The sequence below is a fragment of the Patagioenas fasciata genome, chromosome 1 (assembly GCF_037038585.1).
Source record: "Patagioenas fasciata isolate bPatFas1 chromosome 1, bPatFas1.hap1, whole genome shotgun sequence".
NCBI classification, from domain to species: domain Eukaryota; kingdom Metazoa; phylum Chordata; class Aves; order Columbiformes; family Columbidae; genus Patagioenas; species Patagioenas fasciata.
In genome coordinates, this window is record NC_092520.1 from 157,914,659 (window position 1) to 157,939,617 (window position 24,959).

Consider the following 24,959-nt stretch of genomic DNA (forward strand, 5'->3'; position numbering starts at 1 on the left):
AATCAGAGGTGAAATGCACAGAGCAAGAATGACTAAACTCATAAATGGTTCAAAATTATTTGGTTTATTACATGAATACAAGAGACTACAATCATACTGAAGAGGTTATTATCAAATCTCTTCAGTGGCAAAGCTTTCTGTCAAAGAGGACAAATAAAAACAAGTGCATAAATCGCAAGGGCATGTGGCTTAAGGCCATTATCCCAGAGGATTACAGACCATTTTCTGCATCCTCCCTCTTTGCTTTCAGTACCTCCATCTTTGTTTTAATATTGTATCTATTATTACCAGTACTACCTGGACAACAGAGTCCCCTGTAGTTATGAACAGCGAACAGAAAAACCCTCTCGCTTGTTAAGAGAGAATCTAGGGTGTGCTTTAAAGATGCATTCAGTAACCTTAGGATAAGAGTGTGTTTTTAATGAGTCCTGCCAGTCTTGTCCAACTGTGTAATGCTTTAATTATTGAGCACTATACTGGGCATTACGGACCATGGTTGCCAGGCACCACCAAAGACCCATGGTTTTGCTGTGCTAACCATGGTGCAAATTCCTAATGACGAAACTATGCCTGTTTCAAGCTACTCTCACAATCCAAACGTATGATTAAGGAAATCAAGCAGCTAAACCAGGGAAATATAGCTAAAGCATAGAAGAAACACGGCCAGTCTAGCAAGCGGTGGTCACCACACATTTTGGGGACGCAACAAGGGAGTAATCACCCTCAAAATAACACCACCACTTTCACTGACAATATCTAGAACATTCATCACAGACTACGGTGTGTAAACATCTCATAGTCTAACTCAAAATGAAGACTAGAGTTAAGGAAAATTGCTCAATTTATACATAGTACAAATAAGCACTGTACATAGTACAAACTAGGACTTTAACTTGGACTCCAGATAAAATAAGAAATTGATGTTCTGTGCAACTCTAAGCAGATAATTAAAAGATTTCATCAAGTAACCCACAAATCTTTTGCATGTCATCATGCCACCTCACCTCTGTTTGAATTACAGACATCACTACAGACACACATAAACTTCTCAATTTCTAAGAACACTTTTCACAATACACTTTCATGCATAAAGAAAAAAAATTCCCAAACACCTAGCTTAACATCAACGTTTTCTTTTTCAGTCAGCAACTGCAAACATTTGGTCTCAAGGCAGCCGCTCTTTCCCAGGGACACACACACATTTGATCCAAAATGTGGACCAAAACTGGATTAGTAAAAAAATGCAGTTTCAAACTGAAAGGTGGGGTCCAAAAACTAGAAGGAAAACCCAAAGTGAGAGAGTCAGTGAGGAGGTGGTGGAGAAACACGAACATGCTGGTCTAATCTACTAATACAAGAATGTGAATACTGTTTATAAAACCAGAATGCTCTTCTTCCTGACTGCTAAGCCACTAGTTTCTTAAAGATGGGAAAGAAAGAAATTGGTTTAAAATCTTCAGTCTTAAATTTCTGCTTCAAAATTATGGTGCTTTTCAGCGAGGCAGTTGCTGACTCAAGTAAAAAGCTTAGCAAAGCTGAGCAGTAATTAAGGATTTCATTTACAACACAATTTCATACTTGTACAGGGGGAAATGTGCTTCTTATGACATGAAATTTCCCATAATACTGAAAAGATGCATGGAGATAACCTTTCATTTGTCCCGTGAAGTAAGCCATCATCACTTCTTATGGTAAGTAAATATGCACTTGAATAAAGACAACTATTGAAGGCAAAACTTAAGAAGTAATGAATACCACTCAGAACTGAAGAAAAACAGTTCTTGGAGCTTTTTAGGATCACATATTCAAGTCCTGTTCCAAAATCCAAGTCAACAGACATCATGCCATTACATTGTTATATAGTTGGAGCAAGCCTCAATGGCTCTGCAATACAATTTCCTAAGCTGTATTTACAGAAATTAGACCTGTATCAGTTTACGCTTGATTTTAAATCAGTGGTTTCAGTTTGTGAATCCCTGAATGTTTTACAGATGCACACGCAGATGGAAAAATAATGTATATGAATCTGAATTTCCTAGTAAATCAAGAACCAAGAACCTTAGAAATTGTCTACAGATCAGTACTTACTCTAAATAATTTTGCAGGAGTTAATGAACTTAAAGATGAGAATTTCAACTATGTAACATGGCACAGTTACCTTCACCTCAATGAAGAGGATTCCAGAACTTCTTCCTCCAATCTGTAGCTTAACAATAGCAAGAAATTATGCACTAACTGTGTCAAGCCTGGGTAGAGAATCTCTCCTTTATCTGAGTATTTAGTATTTAAAAAAAAATAAATATCTAAGAATCCAAAATTTCAGTTGGTCTGTTAGTTACAAACATGCAGGGAAAAGAAGAATTAACCACTACAAGTTTGACGGTATCTTGGACAATCAGTGATGCTTAGAGAGATAAATTAAATGCACTGAGCACATCCCAATCTGCATTCTAGAAATAACAAGTAATCTCAGATACACTTCTATGCCAGTCCCTAGCAAAGCGGCTTCTAGAATACAGATACTCATCTGCATCAAAAAAGCTACTCCTGAGCCACAGAATCAGAGCAAAACCTCACATATCTGTATTTGTGTTCTGCCAGCAAAACAACTAAGCCCAAAATTCTTAAAATCACAGCATCCCCTCCAGTTTTCACACTAAGTATAAGCCATGACAAGAACATCTTGAATGAAAATTAGTTCTAAATGAAAGTAAGAATACTTAGTGCCTTTCTGATGCATTTCATCATTCAAAAATACTTTGCAAATATTATAATGTGCCAAGGCATAAAAGAATCATTGTTTCATTGCAAGAAACAAGAAAAGGGGATGGAGAATTTGGTAGCAAAATGGACGGATGGCTGGCTGATACCTCAGTTCTGTATACTGTGGTTTCATTCTCATCTTGGTGACACACTGAAACAGGTTCTGCAGAGCAAGAACGACAAAGAAATACTACATTACTGTATACTGAAAGAGCCTGGTAGACCTGCGTTGCTTTCAGCACTAATAGTTTTTCAACTGAAATTCCTGTTGCTTTTCTTAAATTAAGACTGCAATTTTTTTTTATTCTATGCCACTCTAAGAAAAGCTTTTATACCCTTATTGGGAATAAAGTGTTTTTCCTTTGAAGTTCTCATTGCTGAACTTCCAAAGGCATACAAGCCTAGAAGAGTCAAGATGCCAGATATAAAGCTGTAATTTGTTTAAGTTTGTCCATTACATGTCCTGCTGAATTTCATTTTCATTTGTTAGAGTGCTTTGTGGCTCTAGAGCCACAGCCAACAGGAAAGACTTATGCAAAAGATTCATTGTGAAACACTACCTGCTACTGAATTCATGTTCACTTGGGGTATGTAACACTACAAAGATAAATCAATGCTGGGATCTCTACTGAGAATCCCATGGCATCCAGAAGCATCAGTGCATGCTTGCTAGCATGCCACCACAGCAAACACTGGTAGCTGATGGATGGCGAGTCCATCCCAAAGAGCAGGACTCTGACAGACTCTCACCTATATGGGTTAGTACCTCACGTACTCCACTTGTAGCAGGACTGCTTTCAATGAGACAGCTTATAGGAAAAGTAAAGCAAGAACAGCAAAGTTTTTCACTTTGGTATTTAATGCTCAGCTCATTAAGGGCCCAGCTTGAAGTCACGTGAACCTGGCAGAAACATTCCCACTGGGGTTTTCAGTAGGGCCTTGAAAAATTAGGGGCTTGAACTTAATAGAGAAAGAAACAAAAGTTAGTTAAAAGAGCAAGGAGCACAGGTTTCATGTCCTCCCATTGTTCAGCCTAGTTTAGCAGGCTTGGTTACTAGAGGGAATTTGCACTGGGTTGCCACAGTCAACTCAGGTAAGAGTTCTGGTCAGGAAAAAAAAACAAGGGGGAAGTTGGTTGCCAGGTCGACATTAGACAGGAATATCTAACTGAAAACATCAGAGAGCTTTATCTAACAACCTCCTTGGTTGAAAGCACAGAGGATTCAAAAACAGGCCTGAGATAACCCAAACAATTAGAGAGTGATTTCTCACTATAAAGATTCATTAGGAATGGCTCCTGAAAATGCTTCTCACTCTTAATGTTATCTCTGGCCTGCTAGAATACTAGTGCTCAATCCACTAAAACTTCACAAGAAATTCCATTTTGCTCTGATTAACCAAAGATACCAGGTCCTAAAAACGACAGCTGTACCTGACTCAAAACAAACCAAATAGAACGAGTTCTTGATGATCAAAAAAGTTGTATCACAAACTCAGATATGCATGGTGAATACAGGTAAAGAAAAAGACACAAAACCACAAGGGAATCTGGATTTCTTGCTGTCTGTAATGAATGACTCAGTTCCTGCCATGTTAGATACATTTCACCTTCTTAAATTACCATCATGTGGCAGGTGCAGTGGGATTTGTCTCCATCCTGCTAAAGATTTCTGTTTGGTTAGTCCAAAAAATTGGTGTTATACACTACTGTAAGATTTTATTTCAGCACTTTCAAGCCAAATATAAAAATGTACTTAAAATACCACATTAATTAAAAAGTAATGTAACCTGACAGAGAAAAACAGTTATGTCCTAGAACCACAGTGAATTTTTTCAGAACTGTCCCATGTTGCTGCTTCCAGCGGATCACAGGACTACAGCTTTTATCTTTTCCGAAGACATTTAACAAAACCATCAATAAATAAGAAAGTATTATTCAAATAACAAATTATTGAGATTAAAAGTACAATCCAAAAAAATTTTCAAAAATGAAAGTACAAACTATCCGTTTTCAAACACTCTTACTTCTGTAATTTTTAAGCTCTTTTGGGCAGGAATGGTTTCTCACTTTGGGAATTTCTGACACCCTGGCTATGTTGCCTGACAGTTTGAAGAGTGACTGCTGATTGACATAACTTGGCTAGCAGAAGCTGCCACAGTAGTCACAGTGATATTGGCAAAAACAGTACTTTTAACTGAATTGCTTCCTTCCTTTGTGGGTTTCTATTTTTTCTATGAATAAACATGAGGAGAATAAACACAAAGAATTACAGAATCATGGGCAGCTGCACAGGTACAACCTTGTTGAGATGACACATGGTGGCATGGCTTGTATGACTAGAGTGATGCAATGGAGAAATACTGGCTTTTTAGGAAGGACATGTGGGAAAGACAAGGAGATGGAGTCACCCTTCATATGAGAGAGCAGCTGGAACGCATGGAGCTTTGCCTGGGCATGGATGATGAGCTGAAAGCTTATGGGTAAAGATTAAAGACCTGACCAGTATGAGTTACCATTGAAGTGGGCATCTGCTATAGGCCACCTGACCAGGTAAAAGAAGTGGATGAGGTCTTCTACAGAGAGGTAGAAGCAATATCAAATTTACAGGAGCTGGTCCTTGCGACTTAAACCACGCTGATGTCTGCGTCAAGGACAACACAACTGAACAGAAGCAATACAGGAGGTTCCTGGAGAGCACAGATGACAAATTCCTGACTCAAGCAATACAGGAGCCAGCAGTGAGAGGTGCTCTGCTGGACTTCATACTTACAAACAAGGAAAGGCTCCCTGGGGATGTGAGGGTCAAATGTAGCCTTGAGTTATAGTGACCATGGTGGTGCTCAGGATCCTTAGAGGAGGCAGAAGGGCAAAAAGCAAGATCACAGCCCTGGACTTCAGGAGAACAGACTTTGGCCTCTTCAGGAATCTCCTTGCAAGCATACTATGGGACAGGGTCTTGGAGGGAAGGGTGGGGGGGGTCCAAGAAAGTTGGTTGATACTCAAGGATCACCTCCTCCAAGCTCAAGAACAGTTCATCTCAATGAGCAAGTAGTTAGGCAAAATTCCCAGGAGGCCTACATGGATGAACAAGGAGATACTGCCAAAGTCAAACACAAAAAGAAAGTATACAGAAGGTGGAAGCGAGGACAGGTAACCTGTGAGGAATACAGAGATGCTGCCTGAGCAGTCAGGAAAGCTAGAACCCACCTGGAGCTGAAACTGGTGAGGGATGTGAAAACATCAATATCTGAAGGGAGAATGTAAAGAAGATGGATTCAGATCCTCCTCAGTGGTGTTCGGTGACAGGAAAAGAGGCAATGAAACACAGGAGGTTCCCTCTGAACCTCAGGAAACTTTTGAGTTTTTTTACTGTAACAGTGATTGAATGGCACAGGTTGCCCAGAGAGGTTGTGGGGCCTCCCTCTTTGGAGATTTTCAAAAGCCACCTGGACATAGTCTTGGAGAACCTGCTCTAGGTGACCCTGCTTGAGCAAGGGGGGTGGATCAGATGACCTCCAGAGGTCCCTTCCAACCTCAACCATTCTATGAAAGCCCTGCTGTGTCAGAAAAGTTCCATCCACGCATTAGTGCTTATATTGCTGCTTTATACCAGCCTTCCTATTCCATAAAGTACCCTTAAGGTACACAGAGTCTGTGTATTTGTGCTTCACCCAGCATGAAGGGAGCCCTCTCTCAACCACGGCCTCTAGGCATTTTAGTAGCATGAATAAATAACTGTTTTCTACACTACAGCTGCAATTCCACTGTTTCAAACAGAAAACTCAAGAAGTTTTCCCAAATCATATTACCTTCATACATAGCAACTCAAAATATGAAAGCCTGGCAGAAAGGGAAAAGAAAGAAGAAAAAAACAATATTAAAAAATCAAACTCAGGCCTTTCTCAACATACCAATGTCCAACACAGCACAAAGGAAACTGAGGAACAAAAGCCAAACACAGAAAATAAAATATGCTGTAAAATGAATTGTTTCAGAGAATTCTTGATGCTAACTGCAGGTCCAGAAATCTTTATAACTGATACAGAATCTGATATTTTTTGGTCTGAGAACAGAAAGGGAAGAACATCAGCTATGAAAAACTGGAAGAGATTTGGGACAAAAATGGACATCTGAAAATTTTGTTCTGTATCACACCTTCAGACACCTGTTAAATATGGATTTACCTCAGTACCATTTCTCATCTCTCTCTACCCGCTTCCCCCTTAAAAAATGTGCACAGCAGCACAGTGGGATCCATGCCATATGAATATGCCAACAGATCCTGTGTCTGCCCCTGCTTATCACTGGCTAGAACTGATATAAAATGAAAGTATGACATTTTTAAGCCAAATAGCACGTGGCAATAGTTCAGTGGAGACTCTTGTCTCCTTAATGTTCCTTTATAGGGACCTCTGCTAAATCGCAGTGGCCTGCGCCAGCTTCCCTCTCGAGGTTCTGGGCATCACCTGGCCATAGATAAACTCCATGGATTTAAAGAACATTAACCTACAACCTTTAAAGACCAAGATATATTTGTTTGCTCCTTCAAGCTTTCTGTACCACTTTCTATTCTTGAGAAGTAAAACACACTCTTTTCTTCTTTTGGTCACAACACTGCCCCTAAATGAACAAAGAGTACCTGTAAATTCTACTGTGGTAAGTTTATTTAGTCATTCATCAATTGTCATTTAACTTTTTTTTTTGTTTAAGATGCACATACATTCTGCATATTTACATTAAAATAGTTGTTACATGCTGAGTATCATCAGTGACTTGGTTTTATCATCTAAGGCACAAATATATTAAGCAATAGTTCTTGCTAAAGACAGTGGTGTTTTCATGTGCTTAAGGCATAGGACAGTGACTCTTTCAGGAAACCTGAGTTCTGTTCTTTGCTTTTTGACTAACCACTTGGGCAACTTTGCTCAAATCACTTCACCTGCAGTGGATCAGTTTATTTTCCTCACTCTAACCAGCTCTGTAAAGCATTATGGAACCCACGGATTTACTTCCACAACACGCCTAAGACTAGAGCATTGCTAAAGTTATTCTGCATATGAAAAATAATTGTCATCCATTTCAGTTCCTTATATACTAGTGGCACAACATCATTATTTTTGCTCATCCTGATGAAGAAAATATGTTAAGAACATTTTCTTCCCAGCCCATTCACCAACTGTGCACAGTTATTCACATTGCGATTGTAACAAATAAAAATCTAAGCTTCTTGAACGGAAATTTGACATGTTTCCAATATATCATGCAGCCTGATAGACCTCCGGTGCCAGGTATGAGCACTGGTGTGTGAGCAGTGGACACTGGCAGTATGAAGAAGTAGAGATTTTACATTGAGTTGCCCCAGCGGGGCATGCAAAAGCAAGGGGCATGGCTTTGGGTACCTGCAGTAGAGAAGTTCCTTTTTCCTAGGTTTCCCATAGCAGAGACTTGGGCAAGGATTCCAGTAATTCTTCAGTAAGCTAAGGCAGTCTATTCTCTAACATGCAGTAACTTAAGCCACTGCTAGTATACTCTCCTCTTCACATCTGAGGCCTGAGAACACCTATGGAAGGATGTGAATTTATTCTCATACGTACCCATTGTAAACTGCAAGATGATTGCTAGACAATGCATTTAAGACAGCTACATCTGAAATATTCTCAGCTTACACATGTATATTATTACTCTCTGAGGTAATAGCACAACCCAAACTATTGGTCTGGTTGCATTCTGAATAGTTGTCTGAAAAACTTCACAGAAAATCAACATCATCAAGTACAAAACCCTCCCTTTCCTGTCCATCACCAAATGGTTTGTTTCAGCCACTAGCAAGTCCTTTCTTCCAGTGGACTCAGCATTTTTTTCTGTCTTTCACCAGTTGTAGCGTCATGCATTTTGTCAGCATAAATCTCAATAAAAGAAAACTTCCCAAACTAAAAGCTTCTACCATTTCTTTAAACCAATCATTTTTTGCTCTGTGTAACTTAACATCAACAAGCAATTTTCCAAGCACTAAAAATTGTTTACAACATCATCACCTACTGATTTCAACTACTTGGAATAGTCACTGAAGAGGAACAGTTTTCTCATAAATGCAGTTGATACTAAAGAGTTCTGGAAGACCAAGATCAAGGACACAAGTTATAAAATATTCCAGTAATAAAAAATTCCAATAAGAACATTAAAAGTCCACCTTTACAGGGACCTCATTCTTCAGTGCTCCATTTCTCTACTTCGACAAAAAAGCATGTAGTTGCATGTACACTCAACACTGAAGAATCAAAAAATACAGATGATCATACCCTTTTAAAGCAGTAGGAACCGTTTTAGGTTATTTAAGAATTCTCAAGCACGCCAGTCAATATTTTATCTTAGAAGACTTGTCTTACATGAATGATAACCTCCTTGTGTTTAAATCTGAGTCACACTCTAGAACCAGTCTTATGATTGAAAAAAAGATGAGACTACAGAATTTAACTGCTGCTTGCAGAGCCTCAGAGTTAGTGTCAGTTCATTTTCTATTAAAAAAAAAAAAAAAAAAAAAAAACAGGAAGCCTAGGACTCCCTTCTGTTAGAAGATAAATGAAAGCTAATATTCTGGTGAGAATCATGATCTAAAGAACATATATTTGGGGATTTAATAATACGAGAATGATTTGCTTTCATTTCTTATGTCTATCCAGTGGCATACACCTTTCTAGTACCTTCAACCTGAAAAATATTGAATTAAGCAGATTCATACATTGAGATCCAGTAATATCTGAACAAAAAATTCCATTTACAGTACTGATTAGCAGCAGCAGTAACTGAAGACAGAAGGGGCACCAATTACCAAGGGAATTTAGTCCTGCGGCAACTGAGGTTCAGGGGTACAGCAGGGCAGTCAGAGAGAGGAGAAAAGTGAAACTCAGCCAGAAGGAGCTGGGTTGAGAAGCCTGAGTATTAGCTGGAAGCTTCATCTTGTCTTAAAAGTTCACAATTCTTGCTCCCCCCATTTCACCATTCAATAACATTTTTTATTCCAGTATGAGAAGCATTCTTTTCTCCAAATAGACAAACTAATTGTCAACTCCCTAAAGAGGTACATCTGGAAATTTTAAGAAAAAGTTTTGCACTGAAAAAAAAGAAACTAATTCTGCAATTCCTTTCCTTTACTTCTTTGCACTTTCTCTCCTCTTCCTCCCCTTAAAACAAAATAAACAAAATCCTTCATTCTTTTTCTCTGTATTTAAATGAAGACTGCTCAGTTACACAGTTTTCTAGTTTTCTTCTGGTCCTAAGCCTTAGCTGTCAAATGCCTATCAGGAGATAAAATCCAAAAGCTAATGATCCAACTGAAATGATGGCATTTTGCATGTAAATATCAAACTCTAGGATAAACCTTAGAGGAACTGTTGAAAGCTGCAACTGAAAGCACAAACTCCACTTCCCTGTAAGTTTTTAAGTAGCAGAAAAATTCTGGTGAAGGAAGTGGGGGAACACCTAAAAAGTTAGGGTATTTTGCTGAATGTATGTTCTCTTGTAGAAGAATGTGAAAGCAGGTTTAAACTCATATAGGTGTTGTCCTTCTAATTCAAAAAAGCTACGGTTCTGGTGTTAGCACTGCTACTTGCAGTTCTGCCAAACAACAGCAGAACAGAATTTTGTACAATTTCTGTCATTTTCAGAGATACCTGGGAAAACAGCCACTCTTAATTGATATGACCCTTGACTAGCTGCCCCTCAGGAAGCATGCATAGGGTTTGGGTCAACATGTGCAACTATCCCCTGTAGACACAAGATTGGTATAGACATCGAGTAATAGAAATGACTCATCAATACTAAAAAAGGCATGGGAGAAAAGTAGAGTGATGGCGGCATCTCTCTCCTCGTAACACTGGTCAACAGATTGGAGGCTTAAGGACAATGAACTCTTTCCTTGAAGTGTCATCTATTTATTTTTACTATTTTCCAACGTACCTACCTTATGTGGAAGTTAGTGAGGAAGACTGCATTCTGCCTGCACCATCTGAGATTCCCAGCTTCCTCCATCATCAGGCTTATGTGATTAGATCTGGCTTTTTGTAATAGCATTGAACAGACATTGCTGGGGTTCTTCTTGCCAATTTTAAGTGCAGTTTCTTCCCAGTTAAGTCCATTGTTGTGGAAATAGTAACTATATCCCCGAAAGAACAGTGATATGGACACTTCTGTAAGCACTGTTAGATCAGACCTGATCTGATCTGCACATTGAAACAGGTAATGAAACTATTGTAGACAGTTTGCTTCTAATTCTGACACAGATGGCATTTAAACAAGGATACCAGTCTTGGCAGTTTTAGTTCAAAGTCAGTGCCAAGGCCAGGATAATCCTTTCTAGCAATTTTCTCCTTGATTTTTGAGCCATCGAGTTCCATCTAAATAGAATTCGTTATCTACTACTCTCCTTCTACAGCCATGCATTGAACAAGCTTTGACAAGACACAGGACAGACCTTCAAATACCGAGCCAAGTGACACCAAAGAGAGTCAAGAATCCTCACAAGCTACAAAGCTCATTTTTTAACCTGTATCTTCAGGTGGGTGTACCACAAGGAATAGACAATTAGTGATCCAAAATTAAAAAAAAAAAAAAAAGGAAGAGTAAAATTACCTTCCTTTATGGTAGTTCTGACTCTCCAGCTCTTAAATTATTCCAAATGTGGGATAATGAACAATGACTGTTTTTTAAAGCTAGCACTCGCTACAAAAATGAAGATGAGCCAAACCCAGACAACCAACAGAGCAAAAAGAGTGCATGTGCTCATATATGTTTCTTTACACAAAACTACTTTTCAGAAAGTTCTTTAGCCACAGAATTAGTCAAATAACCAATACACCTAACTCTGGAGGAAGTGGAAAAAGAAACTTACAAAGAAATGTAAACCTGCATTGGCCATTATGTCCTTTTCTCGCATAAGTCTTTATCTTAATGTTATCAGTGTACGTAGGCCATAAGAAAAATAGATACACCAGAAATCTCATACCCTTAGATTTCTTTAAGTTTATTCTAATGCCAATGATTAAAGTCTTCAATCAAAGCTGGAAGGAGCTCATACACATAAGCTTTCATAAAAGTCAGGAAAATTAAGAGAAAGCAAAAAAAAATGAATGCTGTTGTGGATCTAGACAAGCACTCCACTCAACACCAACAGGAGTTTGCATGTAGATCAAGTTTAGCATATAGTGCAAAGACTTTATAGGCAGGTTATGAATCTTCCCCATTATTAGCCTTCAGTTTATAAACACCAGGCAAAATGGCTTGGGTTTTGTTGGTTTTGTGTGTGTGTATTTGTTTTTTTAAGACTGCTCTCGTAAAGACATACATACAAGAAATGAGAGGATGAAAAAGGAGAGTATTCCAGGAAGGGTGTATTGACAACTGATCATTTATTCCAGGTGAAAACAAAAAATACACATTTGAAAAAGAAATAGTCACACAAGTAATAGTTTGGAGAATTGTTCCTTCAAAACCACTATATTTAAGAACACTTCAGTGATTTAAGTGCATCAGTTTTCTAAAACAATTCATTCAGACAGAATATTACTTTTGCTAATATAAAGTTATACACACTGAAATTTCAGGAGATCAGGCCTTTGACAGATCTTAGTGTTGTCAACAGGCATGCAGTCATTCACAGCTGCTCTGCACTTTGGCTTTCTGAGGACTGTACTTTGGAATTCCTGTAGACCGAATAGCTGGCACAGGGAATTCAACATATTAGTAATACTGTTTTCAGTGCTCCTTCAAATAAACCAGTACATATTTCTCCAGACCTGAGAAAACTTATAATCTTTTTACATCATCTGAACATAGAAGAAAACAGTTGTCATGCATATTTCAGATATTAAAAAAAAAAAGCTTGCTACATACTGCCATCCAAATACCCCCAAGCTATGCTTTCCTTACCAGCAACTTACAAGAGGGTATGTACTTTGAACAGGAAAGATGCAACACACAACATAAATCAAAAATTGTGACAACTAAACATCAACAAGATGGAGAAAAGGAACCTGTTACCATGGTGGGCAATTAAAATACAAAAAAAAAAAAAAATCAAAACCAACCTACCAATCCAATTATCCATCAGAGACTCTGCAGTTACTGCGGCTCCTACATGACTTGCAGCGCTGCTGATCAAGGGCCGTCACAGGACACCTAAGCAATAAGAATTTCATATTTCAAACTTGGAACTCTTATCAGCAATTTGCACTTTTCAAGAAGCCTAGGGATACCTGCTCCACCTTGATCATTTCCCATTTAAAAAACTGCAACACAGTGAGGACATTCAGTGTTGGTTTTTTGTTAACTTGTTCTTTCTTATGGTCAAACTAACCTTTGATAACCTACCTCAACACGCAGCAAGGAGCAGAATGACTTTGTTAAAAGATTTCTCCTGCCTTAAACTCATCACTTGAGTTTATACATGTGATTTTTCCTCTTAGCTTACAGTACAATAATGGAGCTCTATAAGGTGAAGAAAAAAATCTTCATTTCATAGGTCTTATTAAAATAGGCTGTGTATTTTCACCGAAAGAGGAAAAAAAAAAAAACAACCTAAACTAGTCCCCCTAGTGTACCTTTGCAGTAGGAGTCTAAAGAATACGTGGTAAATCACTATCCTATATTTTTGTGTGAAAGTAGCGTTTGTTTTTTTTTAAGTAGAAGAGATAGCCACTTATAGAAACTGCAGGGAAACCAGGCAATCTTTCAATCCATTTATCTAATTTCCCGCTGTTTCTATTTCTGAACAAGTAAAAAAAATGTTATAGAAAGAAAATTAATCTGTATCCAGAAGACTTCATTTAATAAAAAAGGCTGACCTGTTGGCAAGTGCCAGATCTGGTTTTAATCTATCACTTTGTTTAGCCTGTGCTTTCTGTTCCTTTTTTTGTATTTAAAAAAAAAAAAAAAAAGCTAACTATGTTTAAAAGACATCTAATTCATTGTCATTTCCATCCTGGCATCCATACCTTCCAGAACACATAAATGACAATCATAGCTGTGAAAATGTTTCCTTGTAGTAATTTTAAGAGGGCTATAAAAACCAAGTACAATACATAATACAAAAAGGTAAGACCTTGTAACAACTCTTCAGATACCACCTCAGGCTAATTTTCAGTTTTAAAAAAAGCATGTTGGAGAAAAGTAGGCTTTATTCGCTGTCTAGCAGTATGCCTATTCCAAGTTGAACAAAGCAGAAGACACTGTACTCCGGTGAAAATACAAAGATTGCTTCTCTGATCCTCTACAAAGAAGAGAAATCCCTTGCTTTCTAAAAACAAAACTGGGCACAGCGGAAGAGCCAGGAATCTCTCCAAAAAGTGTTACATAAGGCATTGCCAAACTTCATGTCACCTCTACAGAGGCCGCAAGTTGCTATTTTTCCTCCCCTGGTGAGCAGGGATTAATGATATAAATGACACAATTCTCGGAGAGGCGGCGATAGCAGACGCCTGCCCAAAGGAGAGCCTCCTGAGCTGAAGGCTTGCTGGTGAGGCTGCAAAGGGATGGAGAAACGACCCTCCCCGCCTCTCTGTCCCAGACAAACTCCAGCTTCGCCCCGAGCCGGCGGGCAGGTCCCGTTCGGGCAGGCTGCCCCCCGGAGCAGGCACGCCGAGGGGCAAGGCACTCCCACCCCACGGCGTGACAGCCTTTCAGCCGTACGGCACCCACCGTCTCTCCCCCGCGCAGCCCGCTGTGCTCGGCGGGACGGCGGCCCCGTCATCCCCGCTCCGCCGCACGGCTGGCTCCCCCCGCGGAGCGGGAACACGTCCCGGCCGGAGGAAGGGGGCGTGGGGCGCGGTGTAAACAAGCACCTGGGCAGACTAGCGAGGGGAACGGGGTACGAGCCAGGCGCGATAACCTCTTTCAGCTGGTGGGAAAAGGGGATGTGCCCCTTGACGCCAGCGGAGCGACCAGCGTGCGTTCGCCTCAGTAGCTCCTCAACTCCAGATCTGAATGCGATTTCACGACACAAAACCACCAGCCCATCCCTACCGGACTCGGATGCTCCCTCCCCCGGGCTGCTGGAAGGGAGACACTCACCGATTGTTTCTCACCCTCCCCCGCCTCTCGCCTCTAAAAGCAGCAGCGACCCGACCGGGCACTTACCTTCGCCGGGCGGTTTGCGGGCCGCCGGGACGGGCGCTCAGCGCCCGCCTCTCCGCGCAGGCGAGCGGTCCTTCCCCCTCCTTCGCTCCGGGCGGGCAGCTCCAGCTCCAGCTCCGTCCCCGCAGCCCGGCGCTTCGAAGGTGTCAGCCGGCGGGTCCCAGCCGCGGCGGCACTGGCGACTCCACTCTCCGCGGGATGAGATGGGAGGAGGTAGAGGAGGGCGGCGGGCAGGTCCCCACTCTTCCCGGGATGCGCCGCCGAGGTGGCTGCCTACTCCGTCCGGCTGTCTCTCTCCAGGGCCTGCCCGCTCTCTGCTCCGCGCTGTCCTGAGGTGCAACCCGGCCCCGTCCGTCCGTCCCGCTCGCCTTCCCCCGCCCCTCTCCCCGGCGGCGAGCCGCGCGGCGCACAGGCCCCGCCGGCGGCCAGAAGGACCCGGGGGCGACGGGGGATTCCGGTCCGGCCTCCTGTCCTCTCCCCGGGGCCTGGTGCACACTCTCCGCGGGGAGAGGAGGCCCTGCCCCGGCCTGGCAGGCGGCGAGCAGCCCCGAGAACGTCAGTGGCACCGTGGAGCCGGGCACAGAGAGGCTCCCTCCGGCACCGCCGCGGCCGCTGCTACTACTGCCGGCCCGGCCTCAGCGGCCGCTGGGTGCCGCGCTCCGCTCGGGGTCGCTCCGTGCCGGTGCCTCGCAGCCGCCTCCGAGTCTGAGTGCCAGGCTGCCCCCTTCCCCTTCCTTCCTTCCTTCCTTGCCGCCCGCCCCTTCCCCGCTGCCAGCCTTCCCCCGCCGGCTCCCTTCGGTGCCAGGCTGCCCCCTGCGGGTCTCGCTGCCGAGGCTGCCCGCCGCCAGCGCTGCGTCTGGTGGGCCGGGGCGAGGGCGGCCGCCGCTGCCGTTCCGCGGGTGCCGGGAGCGGGATGCCCGCCGCCGCTCTGCCCCGGGCTCAGCAGCAGCTGCAGTGACTGTGTGTCTGTGTCATGTCTGTGCATGGGCGGGCGGAGGCGCGGGGCCGAGGCGGAGCCAGCCCGCTGACACGCCGCCCAGCGACAGGCGCCGAGCGCCCAACCAGCAGCAGCGGCCGCTCTGGTCCGCCCGCCCGCGCCGCGCGGCGCCCCGGGCCGTTACACCTGGGCCCGGGCGGAGAGTCACGGGCCAGACAGCGAGCCCGTCCGGCGGGAGAGGCTGCGAGGGGAGAGCCGGTTCCGCTCCGGGGGGGGCCGCCAACGCCACGCCCGCCTCCGCCCGCCTGACTGTCGTCCCAGTCGCCGGCGATCGTCCGCCTCACGGTGGTACCAAGAACCGCACCGGAGCGCGCCGGTAAGTGATGGGGGAGCGAGCGGTGGCCGCGGCGGCCTGGCCCTCGCCTCAGGCGCTGGCGGCGGGGTGCCTGTCAGGGAGGCGAAGCGGCGCCCAACCAACACAACTTTGTATCACCACGTCAGAAATTAACCCCGCATCTCCTCGCTTACGTGCGGCTTGTGCCCTTGCGTGCCGGTAACTGCACAGAAGTGATAAATGCACTTTTTTTTTCCTTTCCCCTGCCGTGGGAATAACCGTCAACGCTCTTTTGTAATTTTTGTTCATCGTCTTCCTTTCGCTGTAAAATGGATCGTTGCAGTGCATTAGCACGCTAAGAGGACCGTCCGATAAACTCTGTGTGGGTGGAGAGAGTGCCTGAAATTTCGAGGGAAGTGCCAGGAGGAATGAGGGGGGAGCAAAAGTGCAGACAATCCGATTTTGAAAAGGCGTTGATCCGTTCTTAGAATAGAAAAGGAAGGGAAGTATACACGTGCTTTGAGTAACAATGTAAATAAATCAGAAGTAGAAATAATAGGTTAGTATTCTATACTTACTGCTTTCTCTTTACAGAACAGTAAGGATATGGTTGAAGAGAAAAATGTTCTACAAAAGATACCACAGATGCTAATTTCTCTTGTTACATCAACCGCTTCAATCCTGTAAGTTATTCAGAAGTTGCTTTACTGTAGGGAGAAATTATGTTTTGCAGCATGCTGTACCAAAATACTGTGAACTCTGGAGCAGGTTGTCTACGGCAAGATAGTATTTGCCCGACTTGATTAAAGCATTGGTCCATCAGGCTTAGTGTTCTGCCGCCAGCAGTGCCCACTTCATGATGCTATAGTTAGGAAGTTGAACATGCCTATGATATCACATGTAACTGACTGTGAATTTTGACATATTATGACAACTCAAAAGCATTTTGGAAAACAACAAAGAAACAAACAAAAAAAAAACCCCAACACACCACCTCTGCATATCTGTAAAAATAATTTAATTCTGATATGAATGATTTTCTGAAGAAGCTGCGGTAACACACAGACAGGTCTCTATTGTGCTGGTTATTTCCATGAGCAAGTCAAAGTCCGAAATGAGCTATACTGAAGTGACTTATTCTGTCCATTCTCCTAAGTGAAGCTTAAGGATCAGCCTTCACATAATAACATGTCTTTATGTTTTCTTGCACTGCTGAAGCATTGTAACTGCTTTGGCGACAGTCACAATGAATGAATTGCTGGGGATGTATGAAGGAGGAAACAGGACTGTGTATACAGCTTCATTATTGATAAAACCAGATTGTCTGCTGCCTGTTACTGGAATTCTCAGCAGCTGCACATCTTTTAGTCTCATGCTATGTCTTTTAAGACAATTTTCAGAGTCTGATCCTACAAAATATTGAACAGTTTCTGCAGGTTCTTAATGTTCTTATCTGCTGTTAGAGCAAGGAGCTCTCAGCATCTACAAAAATTCTTAGGTTTTAAGAGCAGCATGGATTATTAAGATTATCTAATGTACCACCATACATGACAAATGAGGGAACTTCATACTGAAACAAAATGTCTTACTTAAAATTGCTCTGCATCTGTCAGGTTAATGACCTACTCACAAAATCGACAACAGTTGTCCAAACCCAGAGCAGCGGGGTCAGAGGCTCCAGCCGAGAATGATTACCACTGCATTACAAAAACTGTCAGGGACAGGAGAAGTGACTACCTGTGAAGATAGCGTTTTTCAGAAAGTGTGTTTATGAGTGAGTAATCTTGTCATATTCGTCATAAAATTACTCCAGCAGTCTTTGTCCTTGAAAATCCTGAAGTGGCAGTTGCATTGGATGCAGAATAAATAAGCAATGCAAAAGGATCCTTATGCCAAGGACAGGTAGAAAAAATTAGATGCAGATTTTTGCACTTCAGGTTTCATTCAGCCAGAGGGAAGCTTTCTCCAGAAGCTACACAGGGTCTGGAGCGAGATGTCTATTTACATTAAAAAAAAAAAAAAAAAAAAGTAAACCTATAGTAAAGTCAAGTATATAGTTTTTTAAAAATGAAGAGTTATATAAGGTTGAAAAATCTCAAAGCTTTAACAATCCTATTAGTAAAAATTATATAAAACAGACTTTTCTTTTTTAATAGGAACATTTCAATTTTGAGATAGTGTTACATGATGAAGTCATAGGGATGTAAAATTATCACGTGATTCTTTGGTCATGTTTTTTCCTTATAGGAACAAGAGATAAAGGCGTAACAATACACAACTTCCAACAGGTTATGGTACTTTGACCAGAACATCGGTAAGTACAATAGGATTAAATCTGTTTATGAGACCCCAAACACTTGCAGATTATCTGGGTTTTGATGAAAAGAACAAAATTATTTCCAATCTAACCATTGTATGTGATAGGGTGGTGTAAGAACCACAAGTATTCGACCTTATAAAAACACATGAAGTCCATCTTCCATTTAACACTAGTGAAGCCCTTTTTATGTTCTTACAGTTGCTTCAGTGTTCTAGCAGAATTCAACCACTATGAGGTCTTTTAAGGAAAAAGACAGTGCTTTGTTCAGGAGGCAACTGAAAAGTGCTTTACTAGTCTAATAGTGCATTGTGTGCCAGCTGCAATAGAAGCTGAAACATTCCTGAAAACCAGGAAGGTGTTCTGTCCGCATTCCTCCGCACATGTTCCTGTGGTAATTAGCATTTTAAAACATCTAGTGAGATTGATGCTGCTGTGTCACACTCAAGATATGGGATATGCATGGGCAAAGCTAAGTTCTCCATGATCTGCTTTTGTGTGGACTTGATGAAATAGCTACTTTTTCATGAAATCAACCATTCAGAGTATTCTCGTGGGGGGCAGAAATTAAAATCTGATTTAGCAGGCTCTCTGGATTGTGTTAACTGATCCACCTCAACACAGAAGGTTGTGACTGTTTGTTTATACATACTCTTAACTTCTAGGTGCTAAATTGCACAACTGTTAATAGTATCAGAGCATGAAGAGCAAAACCTGAAGTCTAAAGCAAGTCCTAACCCTTGAGATTCTTGTTATCATCCACCACTGCAATACAGGACTACTGCATGACAGTCTGCCTAACATCTTTTGTAACAGGAAAAGGCTTTCAGACAAGAAATAAGTGAAAATTTATTCTACTCTAGAAAAATAAATTCCCAGTTCTTGAGTGTAAAGTGGGAGCTCTGTTACATATGCTGTCCACAATGGGCAGTAAATTAAAATTTAATGGAGATGCTCCTGTGCATGTAATGGAAAAAAGAAAAAACCAACAAACCCAAGAAAGTCAGAGCAAGATCCAGATTCCCTGGGGTTATAGGAACTGGGAAAAAAAAAATGAAGACTGGTAAACAAAATGCCTTTAAATAACTAGAAAACATCATGAAAACCTAAAACTTTAAGAGTGCAAAGGAAATTAAGATATTAAAACAAAAATTATTTCTCTTTTATGCCAAAATAGATCTCAGACAACAAACTGATTGTTTTCTGTGAACTTATTTTGATGCCATATGGGTTTCTCACAGAATTCTCTTGCACTTCTAGACACAAAAAGGTGAACATCCATACTGGAGCATTAGACAGTATTATGCCCTATATCAAAGAAAACTTGAAGGGATATTTTCCTATTTCTTTGCTTTATATCTCTGACAGAAATTTCTTTGGATGTTTTTTTTCATTGCTCTCAATTACAACTTTTCCTGTGTTGTGACTCAGTCATTTAGAGAATAGTTGGGGCTTTTTTAGTTGGTCTTTTTTAAGGAATAGTGCTTTTAAAACCATACAAACTAGTTAATATATGCAGAATAAATCTGGTGCAACTTTGATTTTATGAAGTTAATCTGATTTCATGTTGACAGTACTTCCTTAAATTTGGACCTACCATGGTCAAGCCAATTCAGTATTTCTACTTATGGAAATAGTTGGTTACTATTTTGCTAATAATATGACTTATATAACTCAGAAAAGGCTTCATTTCCTACTCCATACAGTCAGTGTTTCCAGAGCTCTTAGTAATGAATAACTACATGCTAAAAAACAAAAAGACAAAACCAAAACAAACAAAAAAAGTAACAAGTGCTGTGTTTGAAGTTTTTGGTTTTTTTTTTGTTTGTTTTATATGAAGGAATCTTCACACCTATGCTGTCTGCAGTGAAATTCTGAATAAAGTACAGTAGCACAACTATTCTGTATTAACATGGATAATTCACTTTGCAGAATCTTCTGGGAAGGAAAAGCAGAATTGGACAAACTTTAAAATAGTTTTAAACTTCCCCGTCTATGAAAGTGAAACTGACCCAGGTACTCTTAAACCTAAATCAAGGTACGTTGAAGTCAATGAAACAACTGCACTGATTTCAGTGATATTCAATCTAAACTATCCTTTATGTCCCTGTCTGTGTCCTGAGGAGATATATGTAAACATATATGTAGACACACGCACATGTTTATGAAATTATTTTTCAGTAATGGTTTTTATTTGACTGCTTCACCTCACTCCCAAGAAAACAGTGGATATAGTGTCTTTCTCTTGTTACTCTGTTATTTTGTTACATTTCTCTCTTTATTGCCGTGTAGTATGAATGCTAAATAAGACTATGAAAAGCCTTAAATGAGTTGTATGTCTGTATAATTAGCATCTGCTATCCTTTCCAGAAGTATTAAAGTGCAGGATGTATCACTCCTGCACTCTTAGCCTTACACATTTAGATTTTAATTCATCTAAGGACACCTAGCACTACTATAGTGAAAAAGAGGATACTTGTTCAAAACAAGACCTTTCATTTCCACTAGAAGCACCTGTTTTATACATGGAAGGTTTAATTGTTTTCAGAATAGCTTCATTAACTTCTGAAAGTGTTACGAATACAGGCCTTCCCAGAGCCAGGATGCTAATTAGAAGGAAAACTGGCCTTACAGTAGTTGAAGAATTGTGTCTTCTTTAAAAGAGAGGGAAGGCTTATTCAATCATTGACAGAGTATTTCTGCCAGAAAGTAGGAATAACTGCCAGTTATATGAACTCAGAGAATACCCGTGACAAATGAGTTATTCCCACAGTCAAATAGCCTCTTCAGACAACCAACAACAGGAAGCCCAATAATGATTAAGTAAACAATGTTAAGATGTCCATCAAGTTCCATGCTGTCCAAGCAACGTCCTTCACGGCCGGCATCATCTGTCAGCTCCAATGTCCCTAAGTCAGTGGGTTAAGCGTGTTTGGAGGGTGACATATGAATGCTTGGATTGCTGCCTTAGGCAGACAGAGTGTCAGTAGTAACATGTCTGGCTTTTGTCACATTTACGCTGATTTTATATTAAAGCTCTTGTAAGTCTGACCAAAAAAATCTATACAGGATGAGGACTAAGCATCAGTATAAAATGTAAACAAAATTAAAACAGACAGATGAGTGATAAAAACATAGATCCTATTGCAAGTTGATGCACAATATTGAGACTTGTTAAGATAATTTTAAGTTTTGTGTCGAAGATCGGGTCTTTAGAATCAGTATTAAAAAATACCTGAATTAAAAATAGGCACTGCAGGGAAGGAAATTACCCCAAACTTACTTATAAGAATCCCTACCTAGTGAGTCAAATAGGAGGATATTTGAACAAAAAGAAATTACTGTAATCATCAGTCAAATCTTAAAACTTCCTTTTTTTTTTTTTTTTTTCTGATGAGACCTATTCTTTTAAATATTTTCTGGAAGATTTCTCTAGAAGTAGAAAAGTGTTATAGTTGCCACTATCCAGTGAAGGGAGGGTAAAATAAAATCCAGATCCTGTCTAGTGACTTAGGTTTGTTTGCCTTGTGGTCATCTCAGCAGTGAGACTGACCAATATGAATATTATCTAGCAGTTTAACAAAATTGAAAGAAGAAAGTCCACTTCCATGTCCCTGTCAGACAAAAGCACAATGGAATTATGTGTACATGCTTCTGAGTATAAACTGGAACATGGTGCAAACAGCCAAGTGTACAAACATGAACTCATTTAGTGGCCTTGAGTGGTTGCATATCTCAGTTTACTGTGAATAAACTAAAATGTTCCTTTGCCCAGGCTGAATTATGACGGTGAGCTGCATCCAGCTCTCTGTGGCCAAGATTGTCAATGCTAAAGAAAGTTTCTGTGTTCTTGCTGGCATTTGAGAAGTTGTGAGCTATGATCTGGACTTGCTACGTTGGCAGAAGAATAGGAAAGGTCACCCCATCTCAGCAGTGAAACTGTCAGTAACAAAAGGATAATCTCCTCAGTCTCAACAGCAGTTACAGGAAAGCTGATGCTAAGGTCAAGCAACAAGGCAAGACCAATACTAGTGCCAATGAACCTGTCAACATTAAACACCTCTTTTTCAGAGAAGTACTTTAACACTTCAATATTCTATGATTCAGACTGTATCTTGGCATGGTAGGGTTTTTTTCATTGATTCTTAGGTGAAACTGGGGCTGTCAGACATACTAGAGGCCAAGCAGACAAGGCTGGACCCAGAAGGAGGACAGTCCTTCAAAGTCTGAGGTTGACATCGAAGGAATCCAGCAACAGATACAAAAAAGCCCAACCAGTTCAATAGTTATTTTACACTCTGTGTGTGTACTTGCATTTCTGAACTTGGCAGCCACACAGGTGCTGGCAGTGCTACTTGCCCTGAAACTGCAGTCTGTATCAGATTGTGTACTGAGGAAAAGAATAAGCTTTTACTACCATGGATGGCATCAGAATTCACAGTTACTGCAGCACCTAAAAGAAATGTCCAGATCAAGTGAAGTTTCCAATGAAACTAGCATGTTTCTAAGTTAGTTGAAAGAAGAATTTTCGTCTGCAGAGAGGGAAAATCATTTTAAACATCACTTCTCCAACCAGCACACAAGATTTCAGTGCTGGAATCAGAAATTATACTGGCTTGGTGCCCTTTGCCTGTGTTGATAGTATTTCCAAGTGTGCTGCCTTTTTGTTCTTATGCCAGCTTGATATTACAGCACGTCCGATGAGAGGGAATAACTTGACAGATTTTTCTAGTACCAGAGTTGATGACAATGGCTTTTTGATATTTTTCCCACCTTTTCCCACCCAGCATAACAAAACGCAAAATAGATGCAGCCAAGACAAGTGATCATCAGCAGGAGGTACCTTATTTCCCTATCTTCTCCCAGATCAGGGTGAAAAGAGATGCCTCTCCTTGAGAATGGGCTTTATGCCAAACACAGTGGTAGCTTTGCTATGGCAATTACTAGGCTGTAATATGGGAGTATTACCCTGTGTTTTATCAATTAGCTCATTGTAAGGAACAACTAAGGGCAGGTCCTCTTTCTGCAGGATAATCTGTGACAAGTTTGAGAGCTGGTGGGCCATATACTACTGGGTGGTCAGCAACAGGAGCCTCAAAACTAGTGATGGATTAAGAAATGTTTGATTCTGTAACATTCTGTGTTTTTGTGAGAAGATGGAGTCTTAATTTTCTGTTGCTTCAAGCTTGTACTGACTGGATTGCTTACAAGTGCCTATATGAACAGGAAGCTTTTTTTTCCTAGTTTGTTTCTAATTATGACATTTTAAGAAAAAAAAAAAACAACTAATAGGCAAAAATAAGACTCAAATGCCTAGATATCCTTCATGTCATTGAAGGTCTTGGAATGTTACGACACCCAAAACCATTTGTATTTGTTGTAGGCTGTTATGGTTTTGATAGGGATAGATTTAATTTTCTTTCTAGTAACTGGTATAGTGCTATGTTTTGGATTTAGTATGAGAATAACATTTATAATACACTGATGGTTTTAGTTGTTGCTAAGCAGTTGAGGACTTTTCAGCTTCCCATGCTCTGCCAATGAGGAGATGCACAAAAAGCTGGGAGGGGGCACAGCCAGGACAACTGACCCACATTGCCCAAAGGGGTGTTCCACACCAGATAACATCATGTTCAGTACATAAACCAGGGAAGCTGGACAGAGGAGAGAGGGTGATTGCTGCGCTGCTTGAAGACAGGCTGGGCATTGGTTGTGGGTGTTGAGCAATTACACTGTGCATCACTTGTTTTATATATTCTTTTATCATCATTATTATTATTATTTTATCTTCCTTTACTCTCCTAATAAACTGTCTTTATGTCAACCCACAAGGTTGTTTTGGTTTGGTTTTATTTTCTGACAGTCTCCACAATCCCACCGGGTGGAGGGATGAGTGAGGTGTGGTGCTTGGTTGAGGCTGGGGTTAAACCACAACAAGGATTCTGCTGTCAATTTGAGGTTTGCTCCCTGAAATAATACTCACAACAGGTATTCTCCCTTCTGAGCATTTTTGAAGAAACTGGGACACTAATGAATTATATTTTTTGAAGAATATTTTGACAGCTTCAGTGTAACAGGACAGGGACAGGAAGACAATCCCATCCACCAGCAGACGCATGGTAAAGGCTTAGGTGCAAGTGACACCTGCATGACAAATTGGGGTGCTATACGATACAGTTGTCATTGCTTGATTTCCATCCGTCTGCGCCATTACCTTACTAGATAAATTGGTTTATGTACTAGTAATCAGGTACACACAATGATTCTTTTGATAATCTCTCACTACTGTTGAGCAGATTCAGGCTCAGTACAAAGGAAGTTGTGACCTCCCCTCCCTGAAGTAACTTGTAGAAAAATGTCCATACAGGAGACAAAATGTCAAGTACAGCAGAGGTGCCAGCAGAGCATAATGTCTTAAGACATTGGAAGGCTTTTTTGAATTACACCAGCTGAATTAATATTATATTTGAGTGGATTTTCT

General features: G+C 41.1%; 2 protein-coding genes across 7 annotated transcripts in view; one reads left to right on the forward strand and one right to left on the reverse strand.

The window, feature by feature from the left end:
- LARGE1 (LARGE xylosyl- and glucuronyltransferase 1) overlaps nucleotides 1-15,225 on the reverse strand; it is a 291,854-nt gene extending 276,629 nt beyond the window's left edge. For 5 of the 6 annotated variants that reach the window (XR_011735698.1, XR_011735697.1, XR_010651410.2 and 2 more), the window contains exon 1: nucleotides 12,851-12,937. Coding sequence is in view for 1 of the 6 variants with exons in the window: in XM_065838648.2 (XP_065694720.1) it covers nucleotides 12,851-12,866 (16 nt within the window). In the remaining 5 variants the exon portion in view is untranslated. Of the gene's footprint in view, nucleotides 1-12,850; nucleotides 12,938-14,893 lie in introns of those variants that run through there. The other variant, XM_065838648.2, reaches the window with a different exon arrangement.
- Nucleotides 14,290-24,309, forward strand: LOC139827119 (uncharacterized). Its single transcript, XM_071803744.1, has 5 exons — nucleotides 14,290-15,103; nucleotides 15,225-16,203; nucleotides 16,761-16,844; nucleotides 18,409-18,475; nucleotides 20,411-24,309. The coding sequence occupies exons 1-4, from the start codon at nucleotides 14,290-14,292 to the stop codon at nucleotides 18,419-18,421; spliced, it is 1,890 nt and encodes a 629-aa protein (XP_071659845.1). The 3' UTR covers nucleotides 18,422-18,475; nucleotides 20,411-24,309.
- Nucleotides 24,310-24,959: the final 650 nt, after the last annotated feature.